Source organism: Calypte anna, chromosome 7 (genome assembly GCF_003957555.1).
Source record: "Calypte anna isolate BGI_N300 chromosome 7, bCalAnn1_v1.p, whole genome shotgun sequence".
Taxonomy (NCBI): Eukaryota; Metazoa; Chordata; class Aves; order Apodiformes; family Trochilidae; genus Calypte; species Calypte anna.
Window position 1 is genome coordinate 13,739,733 of NC_044253.1, and position 18,366 is coordinate 13,758,098.

The window sequence follows — 18,366 nt, forward strand, 5'->3', positions numbered from 1 at the left end:
TGGGACTCACACTCCTAGTTGTATCTATGGCAGTAGGATACTGCTGGGTAGAGGGGGAGAGGTTTACTTACCCTGGTCTCCCAGTATTAAAACTGAATCCTGGGTATCACCATAACCTTTGCACTGAGTCCAAAAGCCAGTACTATTTAAATACAGATAAGGGGTGCATCTTACTGCATGAGTAACAAGTTCAATCATCCATCCATTGGAGAGAGAAAGCTTTAAATGGATTGCTCCCTGGGGATTATTTGCACAAGTTCAAATTTTTCAAATCTTTGCACAAAGTACAATCTGGGGGTTTTTAGCTGAAATAGAACCAGAAATGAAAACTGAAAAATAAAAGTGGTCTGAAAGAGAGTAGAGGTTTTATAAATTAGGGACTTGGATGCAAAGGAAACAGTTGTTAAATATTCAGGAAAACTGAGCTTTTATCTGCCAGGGAGCTTCACAATGAAACTTTCGGTGTGTGCTAAATGAGTTATCATGGAGACTCCAGGTGTACTGGTTCGGGCAAAAGTAAGATGGGAAGCCAAAGCCAAATATCATTATGGTAGTCAGTGAAAAACTGAATAAAAAGATGTGTTATTGGAAAAGATGGATATCTGACTTTGCAAATCTTTGTGCTCAGCCATGTGCTGTAAAGCTACAGCAGGGGTACAGTCTCTTCTGGTGTTAGGACTGTAATTAAAGCAGTTGGATTAACAGGTTCAAGGTACTTCAGAGAGCAGAACAGTGGTGAAATTACTTCTATTTAAAACTTGTCAGGCCCTTACAGTCTATCAAATCAAGGCTTAAGTTTCTTATGCAGAATCGAACCTAAGAGGGACTCCAGACCTAACTGCAGGGTGCAGATAACAGCTGCTGTGTGTGCTGTGGCTGACTAGCCACAAGGGTCTTGAGGCAGGAATTAGAAAGTGAAATTCTGTAGTTGATTTTACACAGAAAGTCAAAATATCTTATTATAATGACATTGAAATCTCCTAATGCCTGTCTGGCATTGAAGTCTGAATCATAGAATCATGGATCTATAGCTTGAACCTTGATCAATCAAAATGTGTATTTATAGTTTTGCTAGGAGCTTCTGTAGGGATGTACTGAGTGTGGCTTGAAAAAAATTCAGGATAGTTATGTTTCAGATTTGTATTTTTGATTTTCTAGCTTATGAGTCTTTATCTCCCAGGTGATACAAGAGAACATGTAGAACTGTGTGACATTGATGTGACTGGGAATAAAGTGTTTATTTTATGAATCCTGATATGAAGTTTGACAAGGCATTTCTTAAGCACCTGGGAAAATGAGAAGTGAGAGCTAAAGGGAAAGATGGCCATTGTGATCAGGGAGTAAAGCAGTGTTCAAAAGGAATGCTCTGATGGGATGAGTTGTTGATCTGAAAAGCTGTTTTAATTTGAGATACTTAACACTGAATGAGATACTTAACACTGAAAGAGATACCTGAGGGAGAAATTGGGGCATATGTGTTTTACAGAGGATTATAAGGGCTTGGGAGATATCTTAAACTCCATGAGCTTTGTCCATGCCTGAACACCACCAGTGCAGCTCGTCCTACTGAATGGGGACGAGCACACCCAGTATTTAGGGAAGCAGCTCTTGGTATGGAAAGTCAGGGCTCTCAGGCTACATCAGTTTCAGAAGACAGCTCTGGGAGGATTTTACATTTCTTTGTGAAACACAGCAGTGGCTGTTTAAAAAATTCTTAAAGAGCACTGCAAAACTGTCAGCACAGGGTCACATGTTAGAAGGGATTCTGTGGAAAAAAAGAGGCATTAAAAGACATCCGTTCTCTTTGTGATCAAGTAAAATAGATATTTGTGATGTTCAGTTTCCCTTACTAAATCTAGTATCTTTTAGTAAGCTGTTTCTTGTTTTATCTTCATGGAATAGGCACTGTTACCAGCAACAGACCATCAGCCAAATTCTGCCCCTGCAGCATCTTTTACACTTAACCTGTCATACCTGGCTGTGAGGCCCAAGCCAGACCTGCAGGGGGGTAGCATGGGTTCAGGTGTGCTGCTGACATCCCTTCCCATCCAGCAAACAGCTTCATCCTGACTGCCTGCAGGAGCTCGGTGGCAAGAACTTCAGTGCTATTGCTGCATGATAGTGCAGCTCGTTCCCAGAAGGGCCTGAGGAAACACAGCAGGGGCTGAAAATCATAAGCTGTGGTTTTCAGTGGTTCTGGCTCAGTGAAACGGATGTTGCTGCATTTTATAATTTTATTTTCAGCGGTTGGTATAAGTCAAAATTAGTCCAAAAAAAGTGTGAGAGGGTTAGGGAAATAAAACTGATCTTACTTCTTTGAGACAAAAGACAACTCAAGAGTTTCCCTTTTAAAATTATATTTTCTAAAACTACTTGAGCAACATTTTAATGAGAAAACAACTTTGCATAAGCAGACTATAAATAGCATTATTTTGTTGATTTCATCCCATTTTGGTGAACACTTTACAAATAACGGAATGAAAATATAAACTCTATTACATGTGCTTCACAAGAAGAAATTAAATCACTATTTTTTGTTTGTAGCTTTGGGGTTTTTTAGATTTTTTAGATTTAAAAATAATTCTTGAAAATTGTTCCTGGGTTCTATTCTGAATGAGTGATGAATGTGACTCCTTTACTAAGAAGCTGCAATTACTGCAAATGTTGTTTGACATTAAAATGTGTGCATTTGTTAACAGTTCCATAATTACACTTGAATTACTTTTGAAAGTGAGGCTCTCTTACATACCTCTGTGGGTGGTGACTCTTTGATGACAACTGCAGCAATGGTTGCCTGTTGTTTCAAAAACAACCACATGTCCTTCTACATCAGAGAAGTATGGCACAAACTAGAATGTAAATACCAAGGCAGTTTTCAAAGTTACAGATCTGGGTTCTTAACAGTTGCAGGTGGCTGACTGGTTTTTACTTTTGTATGATATTTCTGATTGCATAAAGGGAATAATGACTTCAGAGAGATCTTGTCATTCATTGAACCATAAAGACAGCTTCAAGTTGATATCACTGGAGCAACGGAGCCTTTTTCAGCAAGTGGAATGGCATAACTTTATTCTGAAACAAGCAATTGCCTCAGCCTGCAAAGACTTTGAGCAGAGCTTGCAGTGGATGGTGCACTTGAAATGCCAGTGTCTGCATAAGAAATACCATTTTCTCCTTCATGCACTGTACAGCATAAAATAGCAAAAAAAACAAACAAACAAAAACCAACCAAAAAAACCCAAAAACCCCTAAAATCCAGTTTAGAAGTATGTAGTACCAAATATTTAAGATACTGACATGTGAAACTTCCAATGTACAGCTACAAAATAAACTATCCACCAAAACAGCTTTTCTCTGAGTCATGAGAGTTAGAATTATGTTTTATGTGCAGGAGCTCAAGGTTTACAGCCCTTTCCCACCTCTCCTTCTACTCCCTGGTATTTACTGCTGGAATTCCTCAAAAGGAAAATATACCAAGATGGATTTTCTTCTGGCAGACGTGACTGTAGCTTCAGAGAATCTTGTGCATCCTTTCAGATTTATACCAGTTAAGCCACCTAGCTCTATACATCCTTCTTTTCCCTAAGTTGCAGTGCCAAAGAAGCCATCACAATGTGGGTAGATCATCTCTGCACATGCCCATCTTATTAACAGATGAATCTTCACATCTTTACCTGTTCTTTTGAAAAAAGTACATCTGGGCTCCTGCCAAAAGAAACAGTCAGAAAAAACAAAACAGTAAGAAAAGGTCTGTGATGAAGAATGGGTTTCTAGATGTGCCAGTTCACTGGCAACATATTAGTTTTATGTCTCTACCCATTGCACCATCCTTTGTCTTCAAAAAAACTTGGAAGATAATTCAGGGGAAGCAATTAGCATATTCCCTAATGAGACAAGATAAAGTGTCCTGCAGTGATGATGACAGCAAATTCACTAAGTGAACTGCAGTTTGAGAACTTTGCAAATTGATCAAGCCAGGATTCCTTGATTGCTCACTTAATTGCCTGTTACGGGCTCTCTCCTGACCCTCTGTATCCCAGTTGCTTTTGTCAGCACTTCAGCGACTGAGGGTCTCTCAGCCCCTCAGGTTATGAACAGTGGAAGAATAGGTTCTGGTTTGGGGATTTTATTTCATTTGCATTCAGTATATGCTCTTGGCCAGCTATCAGAGGGGAAATTTAGAGATCTTCTGGACTACTGTAGTGTCCATGCTGAGTACTTTAACCAGCTTCTTAGCTCCAAGAAAGGTAATGCTGTGCATATTTAATGCTTTGTGGTGTTCTGCCTGCTAGAGATGTCTGGCCAGGAGAGAAATTTACAAAAGGAAAGCATATTTTGGTGAGTGATAAAAGTGATTGACTGGTGAGACTCTTAACTTCATAGTCATTTGGGATTGGAGCCCCTAGAGCTGTGATTTTTTTTTATTATTTTTTTTTTTATTTTATTTTTTTTTTAATGAAAAAATTATAAAAATCCAAGTGATGAACTATGTTATATGGAATCCTTCAGAATTCAAGTCAGACAAATGTACTTTAGACTGGCCATTTAAATCTTTATGAAATTTGTTTCATTAGAGAAATTACTTTCAGGGAGTGAGGGGAAAGAAGGAATATGAGTCCATAAGTGTACAAGAGTGGAAGTGAGGAAGTGAGAGCAATTGCTGCTTTCAGCTGGACAGTCTGGGACTGCATTTCAGAAGTGGCATAGGAGTTCTCTCCTTGCATTTGGCCTGAAAATTGTGAGGATCAAGAGCGCTGGGAACTTTGCAGTCGTATTTACAACCTCAACACAGCAGATATTATGCCATATGAACTTAAACTTTACTGGCCTGGAAAAGATTTGCAGTTGCTGACAAGTGAGTTATTGACAGGTTCTCCATAGTATCTCCCAATCTCTGTGTGCCCTGTGTTTGCTGTATAATAATGTACAAGTGTGCAAACAGTATCTAAGTGTGCTCTTAAAATTAAGAGGTAGGAGAAGGTAGATTTATCCTTAGAGCAGCCAAAGGTTAAGTCCAAATATATTTCTATGTGTTCTGCTACTAGTACCATGGAAAAGCTCACTTCAGCATTAGGGGTAATTATGTTTGCTTGCATTTCTGCTACTGTGTCTTCCGAATAACTCTGCCTCATAGGAAGAAAAAAGGAATTAGTCTTGATCTATCTGCTAAGTCAGTTTGGTTTTTTTATTGTATTTGCTGACAATTAGTTGAACAATCATAAAATGTTTCAGAGAATAACCTTGTCAGTATAATCAGGTAAGTGCTTAAGTGGGTGGAAAAAAATCATTCCTTCTTCTTGGTAAGGTTACTGTTGTTTAAGATCCCGGTTCACACATGTGACTTTCTGATACCTTTTAAGTGCCTCTCTGGGGGAAGAGTTCTCCTTGCCCCATGTGAAGTAAACAGTTGTGATGCTTTGCCTGAAAGCATGCCTCAGATGCAAGTATTTAGTACTTGCCTGTGGGAATTTTAGTTTGTGTTCTTGCTCTGGGTGGATTTCTGTGCTTGTTTTATTAACCGCTTGTATTTTCATGAGCACTAGCCCTCCACAGGTGAATATTGATAAGCAGAGAGCAAGAGTTCACTGTATAAAAATAGGTCTGCAGCTCAAAGATGTCACCCAGGTGGTAGACCATATCAGAGCTTGAGCTTTTCTGTTATGGTAAAATAGTTTGGTTTCTTTTGAGTAGTAGTTGTTGGTAGGGGTTTGTAGCTACCTGTTGGCAATGTCCTGCAGGGAAGCTGAAGACTGACAAAAGTATGTGATGTCATCTCTGTTGACAAGATAGTCATGTTGAGTGCACATCTAGATAGCAAATATACATATACATTTGTGTATGTGTGTATGTATGTCTTTGAAATACCATTTTGTGGATGCATATATGTATCACTGCATAACAAGAGGATGACGTGTTTGAAAGTCCGTATCTATTTACCTAAATATTTGCGTACTTTAATCCAAAATAAGACAACTATCCATGTTTTTAAAGCCAGGATATTTTAAGTTCAAGTAAGTAGTTAAATACATGCCTGATTTTGAATATGGACTTGGGTTCAAATGCAGTAAACTCTTTCACATGCTAATTATCAGTGACCCAACAGTTCATTATGATAATGATTAAAGTTGTACTCATGTATAAAACATGTTTGGTTTCTTCTTGTTTGTGATACAATCACTCTCTCTCTTAAAGCTATCTATGAACACTCTTGTGAGGCTTACCGACACCAAGGAAAGACATCAGGTTTCTTCTACATCGATACTGATGGAAGTGGACCACTTGGACCACTCCGTGTATTTTGCAATATAACAGGTAATGGCCTAACATTGTCTTCGTTGCTTTGTGTTGGCTGTATTGTTACTGAAGTATCACTGTATTACTGAGAAGACCTCACAGCCATAGTTCTCTCAGTATGGGGGAAAAAGCAGAAGTTTGAAGGACTCACCTTGTGCTGCTGCTACATTGGTGTTTACAATGGTATTTGCACCTCATAAAGGGCACTGCTGAAATATTTTTCATAATAATATAACTTTTAATTGTATGTTTGTTTTTTACTAAAGATGTAGAAACTTAGAGTTCAAACCCTCTTTTGTAACTGAATGGTTTCTCTGCTTTCCTAGAACACTATAATTGGAAATGATCATTAAACTGCTTGCACTGAGATAGCTGCAGCCCTTCTCACTCTGATTTAAGCAAAAATACGAGTGGTCATATGAATGTGCTGCATTTGAGATCCCAAAGAATAAAAACCTTATTTGTCCAGGATATCTACATGGAGGAGAAGGCATGGATGCTCTTTGGAGAAGCGATGCCAAAGAGACAGATAGCCAAACAAGTGCCTAGCAAGGTGACCTGTTGATTGAGATTTGTCAACCTTTTGGTTCTGGAGCTTTAAAAAAGAGTTTCAGATGAGTGTACCTGTGCAGCAGACTCAGTGGGTCCTCTTGTGTATATAGGACTGTTGTGCAAGGGTATGAGAAGATTCCGTAGTCCATATTGTGGATTGGGGTAGATGACAGAGCATCCTTTTGCTTTTTATTTTTTAAAATTGACAGGAGTGTGGCCAGGTTTGGATGAAATACTATTTTATTCCCCATTCTGAACTGCTAATTTTGCTTGAGCTGCTTTGCCACACGTTACCTCCACACTCAGTCCTGAAGACTAAGGACTCTGGATATTTATATTTTATCCTTAATCTACTTGTACTTAAAGTGCCTCAAATTAAATTTTCATTTTTATTTAATTGAGCAATCACTGTGTTAATTAAATGCACAACAGTTAATTATTAAATATGTTTTTTATTCAAGTGTAACAAATGAGTCTCCTTCACTGATGTTGAATCTTGTAAGATTTGAAACAGTTTCACCTTTCTGTCTGAGTATCCTTCCTTGATCTCCAGTATGGGAAATATGCTCATTTTTATTATTTCTCCTATAAATACGTGTGATCAAAACACTGTCAGTTCTTTTTATCTCTGTTGAAGAAGTAGGATTTTTGACAAACTTCTTTCAGAAAGCATCTGCTTTCCTCAAATAAATTTTATCTGGCAGATATCCAAAAAGCAGGTAGGTGATTTTCTCTCTGTCTGTAATGAACTTGCTGACATTCTTATATTATTATTTTATTTTGGTTAGGAGAAAAGTGGAAATGCACACGTCTATGGAAAACTTCCTAGTCTGGAAAACTTTTTTTCTTTTTAGTGTTTCTTCTGTTCTCCTAGAAGTCTTATTTGAGGTTGGGGGGGTGTGTCATTTGTCACAGACTTCTCAGTTACTTCTGTTGAATAAAAGAAGACTGTGACACAGAAGGAAATTGCTATTTTACAGCTTTCCAGAGAATTTAAGATACAATTGTGTTATGCTTCTGTATCATCTAAATGTGGTTTGGGTGCCTTAATCACTAGAACTTATTTTCTCTCTGGAAACATACCTTGTTGTTCTGATGATAAAAATTGTTTATAATAATAGATTAGGTAATATAGGTTATAATAATAAATAGGGTATAATAATAATAGATTAGGTGTAAGTATTGAAAAAGTAACTCAACTTTATGTACACAGGGATGGATACTGAATTTGTTATTCTTTTCATGTAACACTTTTGCATAGTATTCTGAAAAGATCAATGTTTGGGAAAAGTAAAAAAATGTAATTCTGTGTTGTTATATTAGAGAGATACAAGGAACAGAGAAAAAAAGTCAATGTTATTGCTTGGTGACATAAATCCATACCACACCTCTTGTGACTGGAAAAATGTAGGTGTTCAAAAACATGGATGGCTTCCATGTATATACTCCTCAGTATGTAGAGATTTAAAGGACAGTGGGGGGTACTGTCACAGAAAAACATGGAGTTGATCATTGGCATAAAACGAACAAATAGGGATTCATTCTTTTTTCATGCTAAATGGAGCTAAGGGGCATTTAAATTATTATATAGCAGGATTTGGGATTGTTTTATTTCTTTTCTTTTTCCTGATGCAATGAATGCTTCAACTTGAAGCTTACTACCATAGAACATCAAGGATAGGAAAAAAACAATAAAACATGTAGGAAAAAGCCCCAGTCTTGACTGAGAGGTTCAGAAGGTGCAATTAAACATGGAAGTTTAGTTCCGTCTCCCAATTCAGGCAGCTGTGAGGCAGAAACCACTGGGAAATCGGAATGAGTTCCAGGGCAAGCTTTTGCCTTCCCTGGGTGTCTGTTCACACTCAAAGGCAGAGTTGGGCTCATGTGCTAAATGAAGCTTTGCTTTTACTCAGGCTGGCAGTGCCTTTTGTGTACAGTTCAAGCAGCAGTAACCTGTATGCTCAAAACATGTTCAGGCTGAAGAATTCTGAAGTGGAATGGAAAATGTGAGGAAATGACTCATTAAGTGCTTTTAAAAGTTAGAGGTGCAGTGAGCTAATGACTTCTGGGAATTACAATGCCTTGAATCTCTTCATCTGCAGGATGAACTCAAAGGAATCAGATCATCAGAAATGAGCAGTATCATTGCATTTAGAGAGGAGAGTTCTTCCTTAATGATCGCTTATATTAGTTTGAAATCTTTTCTAATTTAGCTGTTTATTTGAACAAATAGGGATTTTATTTGTAGCCAGCTACTAACCAGGACAGATTAACACCAGCTTTCTCACATAGTGGTGTCTATTATAAGCATCCAATATGTGATGTGGATATGGGGAGTATAAACTTCACAAGTTAATTTATTGTGTCTGTGGTTCCAGTGATCTCTCTGCAGTCTGTCAGCTTTAACAGCCTACTGATGCATAAAAATTCCGAGAAACCAGAAAATCGCAATTGTCTGTGTTGAGAGGAAATTGGACAATCATACAAAGACAAAAAAGGAGAGAGAAATAAGGGAAAGGAAATTTTACAGGGGAAAAAAAAAAAAAAAGAAAAAAAAAGGAAAAAAAGTATCAAAAAAATAAAGCCAATTTTCAGCTTAGCAAGAAATTTAACAGTTGGGTATCACAGGCTATCTGCTGCTACCAGAGTGGGTAAATATATTTATTCATTGTCTGGAGAAGTGGCTGAAAAAACAAGGTGACAAAAATTATAGGTGACTTGCAGTTATTTGAGTTGGTCAAGAAGGAAGGAAAGTGTGTGAAGCACTTTAGGGGGATTTTATCTTGAAGGCTGCTTATTTCTAATAAATAAAATACATTGTTGAAGTAGAAGTTTGTCAGGAACAGTAAAGTACCTAATTAAATGCACAGAAACATATAAAAGTATATAAAGATATATAAAGATATAAAAGAGTGCTTAAAAATAAATAATCCAGGGCTATTTAGATTGGAAAGATCCAGAGAGAATGTGCCACAATGACAGAAGATGTTCATCTGTATTTTCTTACAATAGGAATAAAGAGACAGTTCACTGGCAGCGGAAAGAAAACAAACTCAAAACTAGATTTAAGAAAAAAAGAGAGAACCTTATTAACATAATGTTTTCTTCACCTTATATATCCATTATACACGAAGCAAAGTCACTTTCACAGGGAAATTAATCAATTGTATGCAGTAATGAGGAATCCATACCAAATATGCATTGTGTGTGAGAGGTGAACCTGGTGTGTGTGCCCAAACCATGACTGTAGGATGCTATAAACTGTGAGTATTTGTGTGGGTCCATTCATTTTTAATTTGGGATAATTTCATTCAGTGCAGTGCAAACATAGCTAGTGTGCTTCCAGGGCCATCTGCATGAGTATGAACTGTCCCTCCTTGCTTTACTTGGATTCTCCCATCATCCATGGTGCTCAGTAGTCAGGTTTTTGCATGAAGTACAGAGAAAATGTATCCTATCATGCTTTGGGGTAATGAACAACCACTAGCTCTGAGAAAGAAATTTTCCCCGTAGGCCAATTGTTTGATAATTAGCCCAGTTGAATTAATTAATCTTCACTTCCCACTGAAGTGATTGATAACAATCAATACACAAATGTCTAATGGACCCTCTGAACCTCTGGTCTGGCAGTCTTTCTATCATTTTGAGGTTTATTCTTTTTCTCTTGTTGCTTAGAAATCTATTGATCTGTCTGGAGTGCTACTGAAATACTAATAATCATATTCTCCAGTGCAAAGTCTATAGAGATGCAAAGTACATCCATGTACTTGTTCTGCTGCCAGGTATGGAAAGTGCTTGTAATAATCTTTCCTCATCTCCTTCAGAGTAAATTTTGCCCTTGATATATGAAAGCCTTGCCAACAGTACATGTGAGTCATTCTGTCACTGTGCTTCTTTACTGATGCTGTTTAACTGTATGCAGACCTTGGGCTGTCAAATCAATAATGCTTAGGAATTGCCATGACTAGATCAATGGCTATTTTGATCTTAGTCATGTTTTGGACAGTCCTTTTTTCTTTTTTCTTTTTTTTTACCTTCCTTTTTTGCCTTCAGAGATGCAGATGGGGGAAATACAAGTTCTTAAATCCTTATTCTAGGTCCAAACTGCTAGCCCAAGATCTGTTTTCTTCAAACTACTATAATAAAAAAATATTAATGAACAAGAATAAATCTCTCCTTTCTGCAGATCTTCTCCGTTTGTTGTCTCCTCTCAAAATGCAAATATTGCTTATTTTTCTGATGAAAGCAAAGTAAATCTTTATTTTCTTTGTTTCAGAAAACTGTCTCATTTTGTATTTAAATCTCAGACAAAGTAAAGCATTCTAAGAAAATATGAAACAGATTGCCAAAGTTATACTTGCAGTTTGCCAAAGTTATACTTGCAGTTTTTTTAAAAAATTGCCCCTAGCTTTTTTTTTTTTTTTTTTTTTTTTTTGGTCATTCAGGTAGAAATGATCAATATTTTATTCTTCCATATCATACATATTCCATGACATGTAAAGAGGGTTGAATTCAGGAGAATACAAGTTGTTTTGTAGCTGAAGTGTCTAAATAAAATATCCCCTCACAGTATGATACAGGAAAATACTGTAGCAGTTCACCTTTACTCACATTGTTGTAAATAAGGAGTGGACCGGAGTACAAAAGATAGGGACTGCAACAAAACAGAGCTGGATGGACCTCAGTCTTTGCAGTAGGGATCGCCATTGATGTTCCCCAAAATAATTGTGGAATTGGTAGTATTATTTTACATGGCATCCACTTTTTCCTTGGTTTCCACAAAAGAATTTCAGTTCCTTGCTCAGTGCATCGCTATGTAATTTATTAATCCATCTTCCCCAAGATGTCACTTTTTTTTTCTTTTTATGGCAATTACATATGCAGAAGTCAGCACGTGATTCAGCCCTTGAAATGTTTCCTGTTTCACACTGTAGTTCTAGTTATAAATTTATGGTTTGAATTTTTCATAAATTGGTCCAGAACTTTGTAAAATGAAGAGTGTTAAGTGATTATATTATGTCAAAGGCATTGTGCTGTCAGCAGCTGCCGTGCTGTTTTCAGCAAAATTGTCAGGTTTCTGATGGGTATCACAGCAGAAGTCCTGCAAATCTTCTTCACTGTCACATTTGCAGGAGGACACCAAGGAAATTTCAGTAAAGAAGAACATAACTAGATATTTTCTTCTAACTTTTCCCTTTTAACCAAGAGTTACTGCAGCTTAATCACTCTCCTGCCACATTTGCAGTGCTCACAAATAAGCTGTTGCTCACGCAGCTGTCTCAGTGAGAGGTGGATTCATTTGTCCCAGACACGGGTGTCTGGTGTCATGTTGGAAACCTGCAAATGTCCTTCCCAGCCTCCTGGTGCTCCATAAGAAGAATAGCAGATCTCCTGTGGACTCCTCTTCTTGTCTGCCAGGCTCATGCAGATCTCTGAGACATCACCAGACATTATGAAATGGCAGAAAAGTAATTATGTGAGTGTCCCAAAACTCAACTCACATGAAGGAGACTGAATCAGAGAAAGCTGCACTGTTGTCACAGGTGCAGCAAGAGAAGCATCTGTTTTGCACTAGCAAGTTCAGGGACTGCCTCTTCAGGAGTCAGTGAACTAAAGCTGATTGTGTAAGGAATTGTCTTTTCATATTCTTTGTGGGGTGTGTGTCAGAGCCTCAGGGTTAAACTGCCACTACAGCTAAAAGCAGAACAGTGTTCAAGGAGGAGAGCCTGACTTTTGTGTGGCTTAGGCACAGCTTTCAGAGCAATATTTGGCATTCATTCTAGAGCACCATGAAACACATGCATTATATGAGCTCTCAGAACAAATTTTCTCTCTCTCATGTAGCATTTACCATATGTTTGGCTTGTTGGCAGTTTAATCAGTCTGAATAATCTTGTTTTGTGACAAACCTCCTAAATCACAACGGAGTGATGCAGTTTGTATGGGTGAAATGTGCTCCACAGAGATATTTCGAGTTGAAGAATAAAAATGAGAATTAGACAATACAGAACTCATTGAAAGCCAGTTTTCCAGCTGCTCTAATTTCCCACAATTTAATTTGTGTGTTGTCAAAAGCAACTTGGAGGCTTCCAGCAAGATGATGGAACGATGGGTGAGGCTAAACAGAGGGTCTAAAATGTGCTGAATGCATTGCAGCCCCATGCTGTAAAAGAAAATCTCCTAGGACCAAATACAAGCAAGCATAATATCCTGGTAAATTGGACCATTAAATAAAACTGCAAAGTCATAAAGCTGTACCATTACCCTGAAATTAAAGCATTGTCACCTTTGAAATATAGAACAATTTAACAAGCGTTTCGGAAATCTTTTCAAGGCTGCACTTAACTATTCCAGGTTATACAGTAGAAGATGTGGCTACATTCTCCTACTGGGTTTTGAACGACTGTCAGCTTGTATGTGGTTTAAAATTTTACCAAGCTGAGACAGTAATAAAATAATAAAGTAGAATAATAGAAGGTAGAACTAAACAGTGACCTTTGTCTGAAGAGCAGCTTTTTCATTCTCACTGTAAATTCGCAAGTGCAGGGAGAGCTCATTAAATTGAGTAAACAGGGGGGAAAAAAAACCACAGTATGGACGGATGTAAAAAAACTGTAACATCTCCGTTGAAATACAGGAAAAATGTCTGTATCTATGTAGTTTAACAGTTTCCAGATACTAGAAATGTCTAGAGGAGCTAGTGGAACTCAGCTTGGTTTGCATCTGTGGTTACAATGTCACTGTCTAAAAATACAAAGAAAAACAAACAAAAAGAATAAAATTTTATTTTATTTTATTTTTTATTATTATTTTTTATTTTTCTTTTTTTCTTTTATTTTCTTTTTTCTTCTGTCTTTCTTTTATTTTCTTTTTTTCCTTTCTTTTGAAAAATCTTCATATTGTAGAATAGGAACAGTATTTGAAGCCCCATTTTCCAAAGCCAGAGGTAGGTGTCTGCAAATGCATATGCAAGTCATGGAGTTAAGTTGCAGACAGCTGTTGCACTGCTTTCTAGCTTTATGGATCTGTGTGGATGACCGGATTACAGCTACTGTTTTCTACATAGTTTCTGAGGCATACCTGAAATGCAGGTTCCCAAGTTGTTGCCAATAGTCTTCAGAGAACATGCTGATAGAGCTGTAAGCTTAAAATTCCTTGATCTCATTCTGAGGCAGACAGCTGTGTTCTGGGAGCAGCCCTAGTGAAACTTATGCATGTGAATTTGAGAAAATAGTTTGATCTTTTTCTAAATGCTTCCAAGTTTCAGGTGGAGAAAATGGTGGCTGAATAAAGCTCAAGACTTGATCTGAATGGTGAGGGTCTTTAGAAGAAAGGATGTTAAAGGTGTGGATTTCTGATCTGTGAAAGCAGGTGCCTGTGGTTTTGCTATTGTTTTGGAATTATCCATGAATTTTCTGCCTTCCAGCTCTTAGTCACTTCTGCTTCAGGGCAGGGGGGACACCAGCTTCAGCTCTCTCACTCTGTTTAAAGCAAACTGAAGTTTAAATCCTTTTCAGGCTTATTTGCTGAGTGCAAACAAAGGATTGTCCTTTTGAAAGAAGGAACTTTCTCTGCTTTTTTTACTGCCATGTGAACGTAATCTCTTATTCTTCTACAAGGTTGTGTGTGACTTTGTGCACATTACCTTGCTTTTTATGCCTCATGCCCCTCTTTCTAAAATGGAAGTACTTATTCATTTCCTGGGAAGTGGGAATAAGCATGGCTGAAATGGTTGAATCTCTTCCTTTTCCTCCTCTAACATTGTTGTCACCAGTTCTTTCGTCTTGAGTCTTCAGTGTGTTGGGCCACCCTTGTAATCTGAAGGCTTCCTTCAGACTCCAAGCTTTTAAAGCCTCTTTCATTGTGTTTTCATTTTTTCTTTTTTCTTTTCTCCTTTTTGCTTTGTTGAAAATAAAAAAGATAGCAGAAGATGTATTTCTCTGTGGTCTTTCTACACCAACTGTGCACTGGGAAAAGAAACAAACTTTTGAATGGTGATTGCTTCTACGGTCTCAGAGGTATGCTTGCTGGTGGCTCTGAATTTCAGTAGATCAGTGAGCCAAACCTATGTATTTTTGGAGAAGCTCTGCTGATGATTACGTTTACTTCAAAGATAGAGCATAAAGGGAATCTTTAAAGTGATCAGCAAAGCACAGATCTGATCTGTGAAAGTAACAAGTGTAGCAGATTAATCGAGTAGTTTAGGAAATGTCTAAAGTATAACTCTGGAATTCTTCCCCTTCTCTGCTATTCTTACATACTTTCTGAATCACAATTACTCTGAATACAGAAAGAAACCTGATTTTTTTTTTCCTCTCCTTTTGTAAACTAGAGGATGGAAAATCTGTAGATAGCTTCTTATTTCTGAAAGATCCTGTGGTAGAATAAAGTTCTTGAATGTCAAGGTTCAGATTTCACAGGGACAGATGAGTTCAGCTGTAATGATAAAAAGACCATTGAAAATTAATGAACAGTCAGAGAGGAAAATAAGAGAAAGACCTGAAGAAAGACATGAAAAAAGAAGCATTGCCTGTCCAGCACACTTACTGAGTCCTTGTCACTGACATTGTTTTTTGATGTCTTATCCAGCCTCGTTTCAAACATGTCAATTAATTACATTTTCAGTACTTCTTCAGACGAATGCTTTATGCCATGCTCCTTTTAATAAGTTTTTTTATTAATCCTTTGTTGCTCCTAAGTAGTAGGTTTTGATGCCTTTGGCTATTTTGGGTACCAGCACAGCATCTTTCCTGGTGTGCAAGTCCACAGCCTGGAAAGCACAGTGGTGTTCCCAAGTCTGAAACTGTAGTGCTAGGCTGCTGTACTTCCTGAGCATTGAGAGCATTGATTTTATTGCAATCTCAAAATTATATTAATAATATATATCAATAATTCTCAGTGGGGAGGAGCTTATGACTGCCCATCTGGAATGTCAGCAAAGACTTTGTTCCATTGTGTCTTGGGTTTGTGTTTCACTTACAGTCTCAGCAACTTGATGTTTATTTAGTAGATTTTTCATTGTGAGCAAGGGTTAAATTTCTGCCAGCTTCAATAAAAGTTAGCTTGTCCTCAACTGCTTCTGAAAAATCTGTTCTGTTGGTGTCAGTCCTTGAGAAAACAAGAAAAAAGAGAGATTCTGGCTGGTAAGAATCACTACTTTCAGATGTACAAGATGTGTGTTAAGTCATTGAATTATATTGTGTTGGAAGGAATATATGTGCAGGACTGTGCAGGGTATTGTGCTGTAGTTGTTGACTGTGATTACAACTACTGGGACAAGTTTCACAAGCAATAAATATGTAATACTTCTTTTGATTTTAATCTAACTTTTGTGTATCACACATTACAGCAGTGTTTCTTTGAGCTCTAACTCAAAGGGTCCACAAGCAGAATCCTGGACTCAGCAATGAACCACAGAATTACAGATCTATGAGCAAACCCTTTCTGTTTACCATCACAGAAATTATGTGAGTTTTGAGAGGGGAATATATGGTTTGCTGAGTGTAAACTGTCCTTACAATTAATGCCATACATTACTGGGTGAGTAATTTCTCCTTAACTTTCAGCCAGATCTTGAACAGACCTCTTTAAATAGTCTCCAGATGGTTATTGTTACTTGCCAGTCATCTGAATGCCTCCGTAATGACAATCCATTAAATCCTCTGAGTGTCTTTGCACAGATAGTCCATTTAGGATTTTTATACACCTATTAGATTTCTGTTGGAGTAATCTGTGGGATATTTGTAGCTCAATGAAAAATACTTTAACTGCTGTGCACTGAAGTGGCCAGGAAGCTACAGGGCTCGTGCTCGTGCTCTTCAAGAACTCAGACCAGTTAATGTGATAAAACCATCTGAATACTTAAATGCAAAGTTTTTAAGATTGATTTAAAAGGATCCAGTTCGTCGTTATCCAGGGGCTCCCTGGTGAAGCATGAATAACAAAATAGGAACCTTTTGTCTAGATCTTGCCTCTTTTCTCTGTAACTGTCCATAGGTTTCTGCAAGTGAGATTGAAAACTTCCCCTCATCAAATAACCGAAATTTACTTCCTGAAAAATTTGACTTGTCACTATCTTGTATCATCACTAGGCAAGCAGTGTTTTTGATTAGAAGGGAATTTACTGGATGTGACTCCTAGTGAGATTTACTGGGTATATAATTTACTGGATGTGCTCCTGATGGAGCACATGCAGAGTTCAGTCCTGTGAATCCTCATTAAAGAGTTTGCCTTTTACTCTGGGTCAGTTTGGCAGATTGGCTGTTCAGGCTGTCCTTGTTGCTGTCTCACCAGAACCAGCTGGGAAACAGCTTCCCTACTAAGCTAATTGCTTCTAATTGTGATTATCTCCTTATTAGGCCTACCCCAGTACTGGTCATGGGCTGGGTTGTTAAGGTTCAGGTTGGGTTTAAACCTAGGTTTTACCTACAAAATTCTTTGCCAGTAAATCAAATGAAGGAGATGAGAATCAGCTCCCCAGCATGCAAAAGCATCAGCATTTATAGTTAACTACAGATGCCAACTCATCATCCGAGGTTGCTCTGTACCATCATCTAAGCAGAGCATTTATCATCTTACATATAGAAAAATCTGGAAAGCGAGTAAAAGGAGTGATCTGTATTCTAGCTGGGCAGTAAGAACATTCCTCAGTTTTAGCTTTGTGGTTCCTGTGTCTGGTGAGTTTGTTCTACCTTATCGGCTACTGTTCTGTGCTGTATGTTATGTGCTCTCAGGTACAGCTGTTTGCAAAAAGAATGTCACTCCTATGAGCCACATTATTATTATTTCATCTCGCTGCCAAACCAGATGAAAAGGCTCTAATTCTTTTCAGATACCTGGTAATAGAAGATGCTGAAGATCTTCCATGGTTCTTGGGAAGTTTGCTATTTCTCTCTTCCTTGGTGGGCTCTGTAGTGTTTGCTTGATCTGGTTCAGGGAGAAACAGGGGTGTGGGCTACACTGACCAGTAATTGGTCTTCATCACAAAGTGGCTGTTTCAGAGTCCAGAGTCCTACTGATGCTCTTTCTGAAGCAGTATAGTGTTAGATTTCAATTACTATTTTGTTTTTCCCCACCCCCCCCTGCCTGTTGCAAGTTTTCTGCTGTTAACTTCCCATTCAATCCTTTTTCATTTAACAGAAGATAAGATCTGGACTTCAGTGCAGCATAACAACACAGGGCTGACCAGGGTCCAAGGAGCTGATCCAGAGAAGCCATACACCATGTCCTTTAACTACAACAGCAGTGCAGAGCAACTCGAAGCCATGATAAGCAGTGCAGAGTACTGTGAACAGGAGGCAGCTTACCACTGCAGAAGATCACGTCTCCTCAATACCCCAAGTAAGTGCTGTGATCCCAAATCTTTCTTGAGCACTGTCACTGAGCAGAAAAAAAAAGGAAAAAAAAAAACCAAACCAAGTCAAAATTAATAGTAGCAATACAGAACAGGGTGAAATGTCTCACTTTCTTGGATGCCACTGGGCAGTGCTTGTCCTCTGCAAGAGGGTCAAAGCTCTGCAG

General features: G+C 38.0%; 1 protein-coding gene across 1 annotated transcript in view; it reads left to right on the forward strand.

Annotated features, from left to right (window-relative positions):
• Positions 1-18,366, forward strand: part of CNTNAP5 (contactin associated protein like 5) — a 263,642-nt gene that overhangs the window by 169,143 nt on the left and 76,133 nt on the right. The window contains exons 14-15 of the mRNA XM_030454114.1: positions 6,193-6,312; positions 17,986-18,186. Coding sequence (XP_030309974.1) covers positions 6,193-6,312; positions 17,986-18,186 — 321 coding nt within the window. The remainder of the gene's footprint in view (positions 1-6,192; positions 6,313-17,985; positions 18,187-18,366) is intronic.